At 46.8% G+C, this 14027-nt stretch overlaps 1 protein-coding gene across 10 annotated transcripts in view; it reads right to left on the reverse strand.

Annotated features, from left to right (window-relative positions):
• ryr1b (ryanodine receptor 1b (skeletal)) overlaps positions 1-14027 on the reverse strand; it is a 66005-nt gene that overhangs the window by 32932 nt on the left and 19046 nt on the right. For 6 of the 10 annotated variants that reach the window (XM_058079403.2, XM_078792715.1, XM_078792713.1 and 3 more), the window contains 32 exons: positions 13931-14014; positions 13699-13858; positions 13480-13627; positions 13194-13399; positions 11514-11688; positions 11205-11413; positions 10787-11133; positions 10580-10715; positions 10352-10512; positions 10073-10235; positions 9920-10006; positions 8380-8606; positions 7772-8216; positions 7126-7665; positions 6844-7044; positions 6025-6136; positions 5806-5949; positions 5448-5721; positions 5251-5368; positions 5052-5184; positions 4812-4906; positions 4180-4315; positions 3926-4109; positions 3748-3859; positions 3550-3670; positions 1703-1872; positions 1272-1492; positions 1118-1208; positions 919-1059; positions 677-840; positions 267-345; positions 90-179 (listed from right to left, as the gene is read on the reverse strand). In XM_058079403.2, the coding sequence (XP_057935386.2) occupies positions 90-179; positions 267-345; positions 677-840; positions 919-1059; positions 1118-1208; positions 1272-1492; positions 1703-1872; positions 3550-3670; positions 3748-3859; positions 3926-4109; positions 4180-4315; positions 4812-4906; positions 5052-5184; positions 5251-5368; positions 5448-5721; positions 5806-5949; positions 6025-6136; positions 6844-7044; positions 7126-7665; positions 7772-8216; positions 8380-8606; positions 9920-10006; positions 10073-10235; positions 10352-10512; positions 10580-10715; positions 10787-11133; positions 11205-11413; positions 11514-11688; positions 13194-13399; positions 13480-13627; positions 13699-13858; positions 13931-14014 (5674 nt within the window). Of the gene's footprint in view, positions 1-89; positions 180-266; positions 346-676; positions 841-918; positions 1060-1117; positions 1209-1271; positions 1493-1702; positions 1873-3549; positions 3671-3747; positions 4110-4179; positions 4316-4811; positions 4907-5051; positions 5185-5250; positions 5369-5447; positions 5722-5805; positions 5950-6024; positions 6137-6843; positions 7045-7125; positions 7666-7771; positions 8217-8379; positions 8607-9919; positions 10007-10072; positions 10236-10351; positions 10513-10579; positions 10716-10786; positions 11134-11204; positions 11414-11513; positions 11689-13193; positions 13400-13479; positions 13628-13698; positions 13859-13930; positions 14015-14027 lie in introns of all 10 variants that reach the window. The other 4 variants (XM_078792717.1, XM_078792716.1, XM_078792712.1 and 1 more) reach the window with 1 other exon arrangement.

Raw genomic sequence — 14027 nt, forward strand, 5'->3', positions numbered from 1 at the left:
ACAGCCAAAAGAACATACAACAGTCAACACATACATCTAAAGCCTCCTGGAGGTTAGTTCACAGAGCTGATGCAGAATCAGGCTCTTACCTTCTCAGAGAAGGTTTTGTACGGCCGCAGCATCGGGTGAGTCTTGCCGTTTTCATCTAACACCTCTCCGTAGGTCCAGTTGTTCTGAATCTGTGCATAAATCCATAAGAGCGAGGCCATGAGTGTGGAAAACCAGAGGTGACGTGCAAAAGATGGTTGAAGGTTGACACGACTGACCTTCTCAAATGCCCATTTGTCATGCGTGTGCTCTGCATACTTGTTGATGAAGACATCCAACCTCTCCGGGATGATGGTGCTGTCAGGAAATAGGCTTAGGTTATCATTAGGGATGTCCGATACTGGCATAAAAATAAGATCAAATCATATCAGTATCGTTTTTTCAGACAATTATGATATCGGCATGCAAGTGAGCCTAATTTACACTTTGTATTACTCTTTTAGAGTTTCAAACTCGGATATTTGTGCCACGTTGAAATGTTAAGCTTTCCAAATTGCAGCTTTATTTTTATGGATTCTTATTTGTGAAGTTATCAAGACTGACCTGTTTTACTTGTTAACAGTAACAATGAACCTTGTGGCTCAGGTTTGCTGTTGCATATTTACAGCCTTTCCTGCTATAAGCTCACTTTGTGGTCTCCACCGGTTTAGGATCAAAGTTGCCCTCAGCATCCACTGACGCCTTCTTCTCAGTGTGAGAGGAGTAGCTAGCATCCACGTAGTCCGGCGGGATGGCTCCGGCTATGGCACACAGGCATGGCATGGCGATCTTGAAGAGCTCTGCATCAAATTTCTGGCGTTTTGGAAGTCAACAGAGGAGCAGGGTTAGCAATGGTGTACAGGCGGGAGGTAAAGAGAGTTTTGCGACCACCTTGTGAGCCAAAGACTCAAAGATTCCCCAGAAGAGTTTGCGAGAGAGATGGAGCTCCTCCTCTGACGTCACCCCAAAGTTGGCCCACCCATTTGGCAAGCAGTAGTACTTCCAGCAGCGCTCGTAGTGGTTGGTCAAAAGCTAAAGAACAATCATTGACTTTCTGCGAACTAACACCGAACAGAAATGCGAGGCAAACCTTGAGCGGCATCTTTGCATATTCGTTGAGGATGGGCACGTCAAACACCAGCCTTCTGAGCAGGTGCTGAAGCATAGAAGGTCGAAGATACCTGCGAAGAGAGTGTCGTGAGAAAGAGTCACTGACTTCACTTTTTCCATCCAAGAAGACTGACTTGCAGAGCGACATAAGGCACTCCTCGATGACGTCCCTCTGGGCCTTGGTGAGGGCTCGGCCGCGGGACAGGCGGTAGATGGTGTGGAGCATGGAGTCGATCATGATGGCACGGTGGTCGGTGCCGGCGAATAAGGGGGCGCACTTGGTGAGCAGGGGCAGGACAGCCGAGCAGAGGTAGCGATTCAGCGCCAGCGCCATTTCAGTCGTGCTGAACGACACCTGCAACCACAGAGGTATCACTGACTTTATTCCCAGGGACTGACTCCATCACAACTGGAATGTTCAGGTCGTCCTAGAAGACGTTTCGCCTCTCATACCAGCAGGCTTTTATTAAAATAATATTATGATCATATACAAGTATCATTGGGATCCAATATCAATGAACAGGCTTGGACTCCTTTAATCCAACCCAGCCTTTCCTCAACTCACAGTGTCCAGAGAAGCTGCGGCTCTCATGTCGGGCAGGAAGCCGACCTCCAGCACATGAAGCAAGAAGTCCTGGTTTTCGATGCCGTACACTCTATCCAGGAAGAGCACCATGGAGGCTTTGTGGTCGGGAACAAAGCTGGCAGACATCTTGGGCTCAACAATCTGTCCGTCTGTGGCGTGGAGAGGACATGTCAAACAATGCATATCCACATACAGTGAAGAAAATAAGTATTTGAACACCCTGCTATTTTGCTATTTCTCCCACTTAGAAATCATGGAGGGGTCTGAAATTTTCATCGTAGGTGCATGTCCACTGTGAGAGAGATAAACTAAAAAGAAAAATCCAGAAATCACAATGCATGATTTTTTAACAATTTATTTGTGTGATACAGCTGCAAATAAGTATTTGAACACCTGAGAAAATGAATGTTAATATTTGGTACAGTAGCCTTTGTTTGCTATTACAGAGGTCAAACGTTTCCTGTAGTTTTTCACCAGGTTTGCACACACTGCAGGAGGGATCTTGGCCCACTCCTCCACACAGATCTTCTCTAGATCAGTCAGGTTTCTGGGCTGTCGCTGAGAAACACGGAGTTTGAGCTCCCTCCAAAGATTTTCGATTGGGTTCAGGTCTGGAGACTGGCTGGGCCATGCTAGAACCTTGATATGCTTCTTACGGAGCCACTCCTTGGTTTTCCTGGCTGTGTGCTTCGGGTCGTTGTCGTGTTGGAAGACCCAGCCACGACCCATCTTCAATGCTCTGACAGAGGGAAGGAGGTTGTTCCCCAAAATCTCACAATACACGGCCCCAGTCATCCTCTCTTTAATGCAGTGCACTCGTCCTGTCCCATGTGCAGAAAAACACCCCCAAAGCATGATGCTACCACCCCCATGCTTCACAGTAGGGATGGTGTTCTTCGGATTGTACTCTTCATTCTTCTTCCTCCAAACACGCTTATTGGAATTATGACCAAAAAGTTCTATTTTGGTCTCATCTGACCATAAAACTTTCTCCCATGACTCCTCTGTATCATCCAAATGGTCATATGCAAACTTAAGACGGGCCTTGACATGTGCTGGTTTAAGCAGGGGAACCTTTCGTGCCATGCATGATTTCACATCATGACGTCTTAGTGTATTACCTACAGTAACCTTGGAAACGGTGGTCCCAGCTCTTTTCAGGTCATTGACCAAGTCCTGTCGTGTAGTTCTGGGCTGATTCCTCACCTTTCTTAGAATCATTGAGACCCCACGAGGTGATATCTTGCATGGGGCTCCACTCCGATTGAGATTGACCGTCATGTTTAGCTTCTTCCATTTTCTAATGATAGCTCCAACAGTGGACCTTTTTTCACCAAGCTGCTTGGTAATTGCTCCGTAGCCCTTTCCAGCCTTGTGGAGGTGTACAATTTTGTCTCTGGTGTCTTTGGACAGCTCTTTGGTCTTCGCCATGTTACAAGTTAAAGTCTTACTGATTGTATGGGGTGGACAGGTGTCTTTATGCAGCTAACGACCTCAAACAGGTGCATCTGATTCAGGATGATACATGGAGTGCAGGTGGACTTCTAATGGGCAGACTAACAGGTCTTTCAGGGTCAGAATTCTAGATGATACACAGGTGTTCAAATACTTATTTGCAGCTGTATCACACAAATAAATTGTTAAAAAATCATGCATTGTGATTTCTGGATTTTTCTTTTTAGTTTATCTCTCTCACAGTGGACATGCACCTACGATGAAAATTTCAGACCCCTCCATGATTTCTAAGTGGGAGAAATAGCAAAATAGCAGGGTGTTCAAATACTTATTTTCTTCACTGTACTTAGCCACAATTAGCCGAGACTCACCTTTGCCATGAGCAGGAATCTGCACAGGCAGGCTGATGACTCCCACCAGATCCTCAATGGGCACCAGAGACCTCAGGATGGCTCGGATTCTCAGAGCTTCACCCTTTCCTGCTTGGATCAGCTAGTGGGCGTGAAGGTTTACAGGTGAAATTGTGCACCTGAAGGCCAGAAAGCACACACAGCATCAGAGACACTCACATGCATCTCAGGTGCACAGCGGCCCAGCAGGTCAATGAGGGCCGAGTAGAAGGACATGATGGCGTTTCCCAAATGCACTCGGTTCTCCTCCTGCTGTTCCTCACCACCAAACCTGATAAAAGAGAAATTGTGTGAGATAAAGTTGGAGAGACTGAACTGGTTTGAACATGAAACCCACATGAAGCGTCTGTCTTTTTTGACAGTGGGTCCGTCCCTGGCTGGGTCCTCTGAGATCTTAATGGCTTCCTCCATGGCGGCCAGCAGGCCGTTCCCACCCTCTCCCCGAAGCGCCGGGCCGAAACACTCAGGTCGGCGGATGAGAAGACGCACCACGACGTTGGCGTTCTCCTCCACGCTCTCTCCTGTGGGGTCAGACAACAAGTCAGTGACTATTGGACAAGAGCACCAAGTGTACCATACTGTCTATGTTACCGTTCACAAAGACAGCAAAGCGGAGGAAATCCAAATATCTCTCCCCTCCGCAGGGGTTCCAGCCAATGTCAGGGTAGCCCTTAGACAGTAGCATGGGACACATCTGCAGCCCACACCCGGCCAGGTATGTCACCACCTACGTCGACATCCAAATACGAGACATTGTGGTAGATTAGAAAAGGGACGGCTTTCTCTTTGTGTTTATGCAGTGGATCCCCGCACATTTACAGATTTTACTTGTGGGGAAACCGTCATTTATGTGCTCAGAATCTTCATATCCAGCATTTATTGGTAGAAAACCCATCTCATTTGCCCCCACACACACCACAACCACTAAGCAGGTATTGAAATAGACGCTTATACACAAATATGCATGTAAAACAATACTATTTTGTACTACATTAAAGCATACTGTGAAAAAAAATAGTATAAAATAGTATTGTTTTGCATGTATAATCGTGCAATTTCAAAACCAACATAGTCTGTATGGTGCAGTTATATTGTGTTCACATGTCTTACTTGTTGTGTTATTTTTGGTTGCACAATTTGGTTTGATGACCACCTGTTTGGTTAACCCTAACCCTGCAGGGGATCTACTGTATTGTCCTTTTTTTTTTTATCTGTTCTCAAACCATTTCAAGATCCTGCTCCTGCAGCGCCAAGGCCAGCTCATTGTTGTCAATGCAGGACGCCGCCGCCACATCCAGAGGGGTGGAACCACGCATACCTGAAAAAAGAAGACGAGAAGCATAGTTATTTTTTATTCAAGACACAATCGATATGCACACCACAACAATACTGAAATGAATAATAATGCTTGCCAAGACTGTAATTATTAGTTTCGCTTCAGAAGCCCTTGTCTCCCCACTGACCTAACCCGATGCCGCTGTTCTGCAGCAGGTAGCTCAGATGGTCGAACATGGAGCGCTGGTTCTGCCGGCTGATCCGACAGAAGTAACACAGGAAGCGGCAGCAGTTGGTCACCATTTGCGGGAATCGGATCTCCTGTGGAGAAAATGTGCTTTTTGTTAATGTAGGGACTGATACTAAAATTGAAACATTTTTTTGTACCTTGGAATCTCCTCCTCCGCCCAGCACATTGACCATCACCTCCATGACGGTCTCATGCATTCCAAGAGCTCTCATCAAATTGGGGTGTTGGTAGAAAACCTTGTTGTTCATGATATTCCTAAAAAAAAAGACATAATTCGGCTCAAGCGCGTGATGGATTTCACTTCCAGTGGTCACAAATGTGCACACATCCTGACCCGATGCTCTGGATCATGAGGCGCTCCTCCTCGGGACCCATCTGGACAATGAGCAGTGAGCGGATCTGCCCCAGACACTCCAGCAGGTCCATGGTGTCCTGATAAGACACGGCATTGATGGCGTAGGCTTTGGGCAGCGCTCGGATCAGCTCGCCGAGTCCGTCGTACTGCCTGTGGAGCAGGCTGAACATCAGGCGAACCAGCTCCGGGTTCTGGATGAACGACTCCTGGGCCCAATGGATCATGGTGTGGGAGATGAGCTCCTGAAGGGTGCCTTAGTGAAAGGGACACAAAGTCGTTTTTTTATCAAGTCATGTGATTCACATTAGCTGAACTGGCATATCGTGTGTCATCTTACTAGGTTTTGGCTCCTCCTCTGCCTCAGGCCTCTCCTCCTCATTCTTCTTACGCAAGCTCTTAATTTTATCCACCAGACTGAGGAGTCTTCCTCTCAGTGAGGTGTCCACCTCCTCTTCCTCAGCCTCTTCCTCTACATGTATGCCTTTGGGTCATTTCAGGAGGGATTTAGAACAAGACAGGAGTAACTCTGAGGTCAGATCTTTCAAGATGTCCTCACCACAATGAAGCAGGAGATCGTTGTGAAACTCTGCTAGGGTATCACGCACATCCTCGGGCACGGGACAATCCTCATCCTCTGGGCTGTGTTTAAAGTTGGTGAGTAAAAGAACCTTAAAAGGAGAGATAAGGCAGCATGGAGGAGGGAATTTCAGCAAAACAAAGCTCACAGTGGCAAAGTGGATCTCCACTTATTTGCAATTCAGCATTCACATCCGCACAATTTTTTTTTAATTTTTGCAATTCATTCATTCATTCATTTTCTACCAAGGGTTCATTTTTCCTCACGGAGCCTATCCCAGCTGTCTTTGGGCGAGAGGCGGGGTACACCCTGGACTGGTGGCCAGCCAATCACAGGGCACATATAGACAAACAACCATTCACACTCACATTCATACCTATGGACAATTTGGAGTCGCCAATTAACCTTGCATGTTTTTGGAATGTGGGAGGAAACCGGAGTACCCGAAGAAAACCCACGCATGCATGGGGAGAAACTCCACACAGAGATGGCCGAGGGTGGAATTGAACCCTGGTCTCCTAGCTGTGAGGTCTGCGCGCCAACCACTAGACTATTTTTAGAAATAGCCCAGAAAAAACATCTCATTTCCGCTAAGTCGGTACATAAAAGCCTACAATGTCCAGCACACGTGTACAATGTTACGCCCTCTGTGTGAAAATGTTCCATTTTTATTGGAATTCCAACAAGCAAGCAGCGTGGATTATGTAGACGCGCTTCCTCAGCTTGAAGGATGAGGAGGGTTGGCTTTAGAGAGGTCAAAGTTATGCTGCATGTATGGAAATAAAAAGCGGCTTCTACCTGGTCCTGTGGCGGGGAGCGGAACTCTCGAGTTTTGCGTGCGGTCTCAGCCGCCGACATGGTGAAGGCTCTCATCAGCTGGTTGTAACGAATGCGCTGGTTGTCCTGAATGTTGTGGACAAAATTGTCTGAGTAGGCGACGATGCCTTCCACGCGGTGTCGTAGCTCGCAGTCGCAGAAGTACTGCAGGAGTGTACACATCTGGGACGGAGCAGAGTTTGGAATAAATAATTAGAGAAACGAGGATGAATCACGGTGAATGAGGTTTGTCACCAGACTAACCTGAAGTTTGACGGATTCTGGTAATTTCATCTGGAGTAATCCCTCTTCAAGACCCTCTTCGTCCTCTTTGACCTCAGCCTCCACCATCTCGGTTTCCTTCTCTTCTTCTGCCTTCTCTCCATCCACCTTGCCACCTTTGGCCTCTCCCTCCTCCTTGTCCTCCTCTTGTCCCTCCTCCTTCTGCTCAGTTTCTTCATCGTCTTCATGCTCTCCTTTCATCAGGTCTTTCAGCTCCTCCTCCTCCTCCTCACCCATACCCTCATCCTCCAGTTCATCTGCCTCCTCCTTCACCTCGGCGCTTTGGGCTTCCGACGTTTCTCCTTCGTCTTCTTCTTTTCCACTGAACACGTTGGGGTCGATCATCTTCAGGATATGTTTGGTGTCTTCATCGTTGAAGATGCCCATAATGAGCAGCGTGCTGATCAGCTTCAGGATTGGGACAAAGTGGAACTCCACGCTGCCTCCCACTGGGTCGCGCATGGCCTGGCTACCGTCCAGCACAGCCTCTGTTAACATGCTGATGGCCCGCGTCTTCAGTTCCTGCCGGGAGGAAGTCAAGACAAAAATCAAATTGTATTTTATTTGAATTCAAATAAAGTAGGCAGCTAATGCTTATGCCTGGGAAGAAACTAAAGCGGTATCTCACCTGCAGAGGGAAGATGGGGCTGAGTGTGTACAGGTCAGGATCCATTCCCACAAAGTTGATGGATGAGAAATGCAGCTTCGGTCGTAAGCAGGTGGTGAGACCGACACCGGGGAGGGAATGGGCCTTCTTAGCGTCAGGATAGAGCTTGATGCTGAGCGTGTCCTCCGTCATGGGCACGATGAACTCCTTGTTGGTGCCCAGGCGCGCCCGTTTGGCCGACTCCAGGTGGATGCTGATGAGAAGGTCATAATAGCCGCTTCGGAGCGGTCCGGGCAAGTAGGTGTTCTCGATGGCGTAGAAGAGCTGGGATTCGTCCACGTGGCTGCACAGAGCGTGAGCCACCCGGTTGTTGCCCAGGGCGCACACGGCGCAGTAGAGCATGAGCGTGTGGTAGTGGAACTTCATCAGATCCTGACGCTCAGACAGTTCCAGGATATCAATGCACCTGAACACAGATATGCACGTCAACTAAGGATTGAGACGTCTTACATTTTGAGACACACTTCAGCAGCATATGAATCAACCAGAAGATGGACCGAGGTCCTTAATTCTTCTTCGCAGGACATTTTGGACAGTTAAGGAAGGTCTGCTTGCTGTTTTCATCCCACCTGTTCTCCTCCGGGATGTGCAGCGCCATCATAATGAGCGGCTCGGTGCACTCCACCATCCAGCCCAGCTTCTCACTCACTTTGCCCACCTCAGGGTTGAGGAAGTGATTGGGCATGCGACTCCAGATGACTGGGGTCAGCATCTGGACGTCCAGTCTGGGGGGGCACTGGGGCACCGGGTTCTTGCGCTCGCTGCGGAACATGGCTGCCGAGATGGGCATGATATTCTGCGGACAGAGCGGAGAAGGTTAAGGGCGGCCCTATTCAACTGGCGGTCCATGACTTGGGGTCAAAACTTCGCAAGCAAAGCGCTCTGTCAGATAGAGAGAATCTTTGAAAAGGGGTTTTGCAGTACGTTCTGTTTAGAAAGTAATTTTTCCCAGTAGAAGGGTAGTGCGCTCCTGTCAGACCATTGATCCCTGTTTTTGCAGTGATTTATTAAAAAACAACAACAAAACAGCAGAGATCTCATCATAGAGAGGATCTTTGACTCGCGTTTTTGCAGAAGATTCTAAAACAGCAGGGCGTTTCTGTCATATAGAGGATCCTTTACAAGCATGGGGGGTTTTCTCTTGTAGGTCCTCAAAACAGCAGAATGCTCCTGTCATATAGAGGATCTTTGACTTGCGTTTTTACAGTAGGTCCTTGAAAACAGCAGGGCGCTCCTGTCAAACAGAAGCTCTTTAACTCATGATTTTTGCAGTCGGTCAAAGGTTAAAAAAATAAAAAATAAAAATTGAGGATCTTTGACTTATGCATTTTGCAGTTGGTCTTTGAAAGCAGCAGGCCACTCCTGTTTTATAAAGAATCTTTGACGCAGCTTTTTTTGCAGTGAATTTTTAAAAACAGCAGAATGCTCCTATCATATAGAGGATCTTTGACTTGCGTTTTTACCGTAGGTCCTTGAAAACAGTAGGGCGCTCCTGTCAAATAGAGGATCTTTAACTCATGATTTTTGCGGTAGGTCAAAGGTTAAAAAAAAAAATTGAGGATCTTTGACTCATGCACTTTGCAGTTGGTCTTTGAAAGCAGCAGGCCGCTCCTGTTTTATAAAGAATCTTTGACACAGTTTTTTTGCAGTGAATCTTTAAAAACAGCAGAATGCTCCCGTCATACAGAGGATCTTTGACTTGTGTTTTTGCAGAAGGTCTAAACAACAGGGCACTCCTGTCTTATGGACGATCTTTGACTAATGTGTTTTTGGTGGGGTTCAGTAGGTCGTCAAGAACAACAATGTGCCTCTGTCATAGAGGATCTTTGACTATTGTTTCTGCAGTAACATCAGAGCTCCTGTCATATGGAGGATATTTTTACCACCATCAACACTGTGTGTCTGTTTCAAATGATGATTTTCCAACTTTCCATACAAATATATTGTATTTTCTGTTTGCTAAAGTAAAAGTGTAAAGTGAATAAACCCCTGTCCTTAGTTTTCTGAAAATGTGGCCCCGCGACCAATTTATTTGGATAATCCTGCTTTAGGCTCTGACGAGGAAGAAATGAGCAGTGAAAAAGAGGGGAGTAAGCTTCAGCATCCAACCTTGAGTTTTCCCAGCTCCAGCTGCACCATGTTCTGACTGCAAGGCTGGATGAAGACAGCGGGGAACAGCTTGGTGTTGGGTTCCACCTGAGACAAAATACACACGGTTTTTACTTAGCGATCATGACTTAAACATCGAAGACATCGCCTTACTTGGTAGAAGGTGTTAATTTCCTTGCCATTGGCCGTGAAGGTCATGAGACCCGTTGCCAGATCGACAAGGCAACCGACTACCATGTCTTCCTGGCTGAAGCGGGTCTGCTGGGTGCTGACGAGGTCCCCTCCCCAAACCATGTAACAGTTACTGTGCTTCATACTGTGGAAAAACATAATTTCACGTGAGATGATAGAAGCTCTAGAGCGTTACCAAGGCGATGCATTTTGTTAGCGTCCTGTCGGCAAATACAGCAGTGACGTGTCAGATGAACAAACCTGTCGTGTATGTTGCCTTTATCATCTCCAACAGTGACGGTAACACTCCGCACTTTGCTGAGGTCAAAGTTGGGATCAAACTGGTGGTAGTCAGGGGTCACCCAACCGACCCAAACACCGGAAGGCTCCTGCCCGGCAAAGATCCTCACAGAATAGTAATACTAGATGGGAAATGACATGAAACGTAAGAACAACATCTCCAAACATGACCGTGTGGCAGCATCTCACTGTAGTGGTGTTCATGATGATCTCAGGGTCATCTCGGTCATCAGGGACCACATCTTCCACCAAGCGAGGCACAGTGGGAGGGGCGGGAGGAGGGGCGAGAGGTGTCATGGCTGCCTTCTTGGCCTTGAAAAAAAATCTGTGACACAGAAGACATTTTTCAGATGTACTTTCTTTACGACGATTCAGGACGACACCACTGAAGCGCACCCTCGTTTCTTTCCTTTCTCGGAAATTGTGTCCTTCTCATTTTCCACAGAGACCTCCTTCGGCACAGACGGCTCCTTCTTGTCCTCCTCCTGCTCCTTGCGGCTGGCAGACTTCTTTAGCACCTCAAACTCAGAATCCGGCTCCACCACCACCACTTCGTCCTCGGGTATGGTGAGCGCACGGGTGAGCAGCGTGGTGCCCGCTGGGATCTTGAAGGTCTCATGAAACTGCACAGGCATGCTGAGCCTGAGGAACATCATGTCTGTGTTGGCGTTCTGCGACCCAAAGGTCTTGTGGGTCAGCTTGAGACAGGGGGCGCTGTCCACTGTCCCATCCACGCGAGACACCTTCAGGACAGATAACAAAATAGACGAGTGGCTTATATTTTTTATGATTGTTATCGTTAGAAGGCGGTTACCTCCAGGTGGTTGTGATCGGTAGGGACGGGCCCAAACTGAGGCAAACTTTTACTGAACCACATGGTGATGTCTCGCTTCATGTTGATGGCGAAGGGTTCGAATCCCTCCTGAAGACCACATATTGCAAAGAAGCGCAGGCTGCTGACATTCTGACCGAGATTAATCCTTCCAACCTGGGACAGGCCCAGTGCACACACCGGGATAAAACCTGATCAGGAAAGAAAGGATTCCAAAGTTGAAAGAGGTCCGTACACGGGCACACTGCATCAAACCAAACAAACCGTTCCAATAGCGTACAACATCCTCACCTTCCCCAATTTCAATGTCTTTAAAAGCCATCTCCGAGCCAGAGTCGCTGATCAGCATTTCGCCGTTGAGGGTGAACATGATGTTCATCTCCGTCAGGTCAATCATGCAACCGACGACGTCACCCGACTGCCACTGGCGACCGAAGGGCTCGTTGCCAATGTGCCACCTTTGTGCCTGAAGATGATCAGATGTCTTCTTTAGTGCAGTTGGAGTTCAATGAAATCCATTCCACTATAAAACACGCCCATTTTGGGTGTCCTATAACCTCCAAAACAAACACATTTGTTGTATATCTGTGTTCTGATCTATGAGTTCATATCGGTATGTGTAATTAAGATATACTGGATGTTATCACATACTACAGTATTAATTGGCCCTGTACCCTAGAAACCGCCCATGAATGATACGGGAAAAGGCCGAAATGATACTGTGTCAAAGCCCAGGGCAGTGATACTGATAAAATATAGAGTTTAACCATGTCCAGTATCAGCCCCCGTAGCTGTCCACTCAGAGCGCGCTGCTCTGGTATCGTGCCCGTGAAACAACCAATCAGAGAACAGCACACGAGTACTTAGTGCCTAGTGCTTCTCCGGTCACCAAAAAATCCAAACTTGATTAATGGAACTTTAATTGTCAGACATTGATAAGATAAGACTGTTGATAAAATATTATTGTTGAAATATTTTCGCAATTGTTGTGTTTACACTGTTTAGATATAATACATGTAATAAACTGAACATTTTCTGGAAACAAAATGGTCTTTTGATTAAATAGTACGTGATAATAAGCTCATGATTAAATAGTATGTGATAATAAGATCATCACATACTGACACTTGGGGGCATGATACCTGGCCTGATACCAGACAAACCATGTGATAACCTATAAGTATCAGTATATAGGATATTGATAAGTTGTCATTTAATAATGCATATGCAAATCATCTACAATATACAGCAATTCCAAAATTTTGGGTGTCCCATTAACCCATCCATCCATTTTCTACCACTTGACCTAATTAGGGGCATGCTGGACCCTATCCCAGCGGTCTTTGGGTGAGAGACGGGGTACACCCAGGACTGGTCGGCGTTCGATTAACCCTCAAACAAATCAGTTAATATCAGCATGTGTAATAAAGTGCTGGATGGTATCTGTATATATATATATATATACAGTAATTCCCACATTTTGGGGGTCTTACCCCAAAACAAAAAAAATGTTGCTGGCATTATTTCCCAGTTTGGCCTAGAGTTAAAAAAACAAATAAAGGCCTTACCTGACATTATCTGAATATCGGTGATTCTACAAGAATGAGGCTTTTGGCAGACATCACATTTAAAAAAATTAACAAAACATGTTGTGAAAGAAAAACTGTGAAACAAAGTCAGGTGACGTTGACGTGTTTACAGAAAGATTCATTCTACAATATAATTTCCCCATTTTGGGGTTCCAATAACCCCCAAAACAACTAAAAATATTTTATCCCTGTTTTCTGATATATCAGTTGTTATCAGCATATCTGCATAGTAGTAGTGAAGTATCTATTGTATCAGAGTAGAGGATATTGGTAAGAAAGTTGTCATTTAATACGAACATGTAAATAATGTGTATTCTGCTTTTAGTCACATATCATCTGCTCATGTACAGATTGCTAGAAGAATCACAGAAGGCGGACTGACCTTATTGCCGTTAAAGACATAAGCAAGTTCATCCGCTCCCAGTTCTGTATCCGATCGGACGCTCGGACGAGCCCAGCCAACTCTCATTTCCCCCGTGGTGACGGCCTCAAACTCAAAGTACCACTTCCCTTGCGTGATAGCGTACGACTTCTCGGCCCTGAAGATTCGAACCTTGTCCCCGCGGATGTTCTCCAGGCCGTGGCCAGCTGTAGGACGCCGGAGCAGGTGAAGTAAGTGAAGTCTAGCAGATGTTGGGTTTAAGGTGTGTTTCTCTAGGAGGACTCACTGCTCTCCTGATCCGGAGGCTCGATGTTGTAGCCGTAGCCGATGAGGGTGCGGACCGCGTTGTTCACACTGTCGCGGTTGGTTTTCTTGGTTCTCTCGTCCAGCAGGTTGTAGGGTACCAGACGAGGGTTTCGCTTATTAAGGATGTCCTAAGAAGGGTATGGATTTACAAACATGCAATATAGAGTATGTGGATTTCTGAATAAAGTAAACACGTTACCTGCACGATGCTGTAAGTCCATCCCTGCCGTACGCGGTCCCTTGCCCAGACGTTATGCCCATTCTCTGCCAGTTTCTCCACCAGCTGGTTCTGGTTGGGTGTCAGTTTGACATGGCTGAGGTCGAGTGGTGCAGGCTTGTATCCGTTGGTCATCACATAGCTGTGGAAGGGACCAATCTGTTTTAACCATACATCAAGTACTTGTTACAGTCAAACGTATGAGTGGACGTACGTCTTTGGCAGCTTGATCCTCTTAAGATTCTCCTCCGCCTTCTCGTCACCCATTCCCACATGGCAGCCCAGCGCCAGGAGAGTCCTGTCACATGATG

Source organism: Doryrhamphus excisus, linkage group LG8 (assembly GCF_037039965.1).
Source record: "Doryrhamphus excisus strain RoL-2023G ecotype Guam linkage group LG8, RoL_Dexc_Guam_v1.1, whole genome shotgun sequence".
NCBI classification, from domain to species: Eukaryota; Metazoa; Chordata; class Actinopteri; order Syngnathiformes; family Syngnathidae; genus Doryrhamphus; species Doryrhamphus excisus.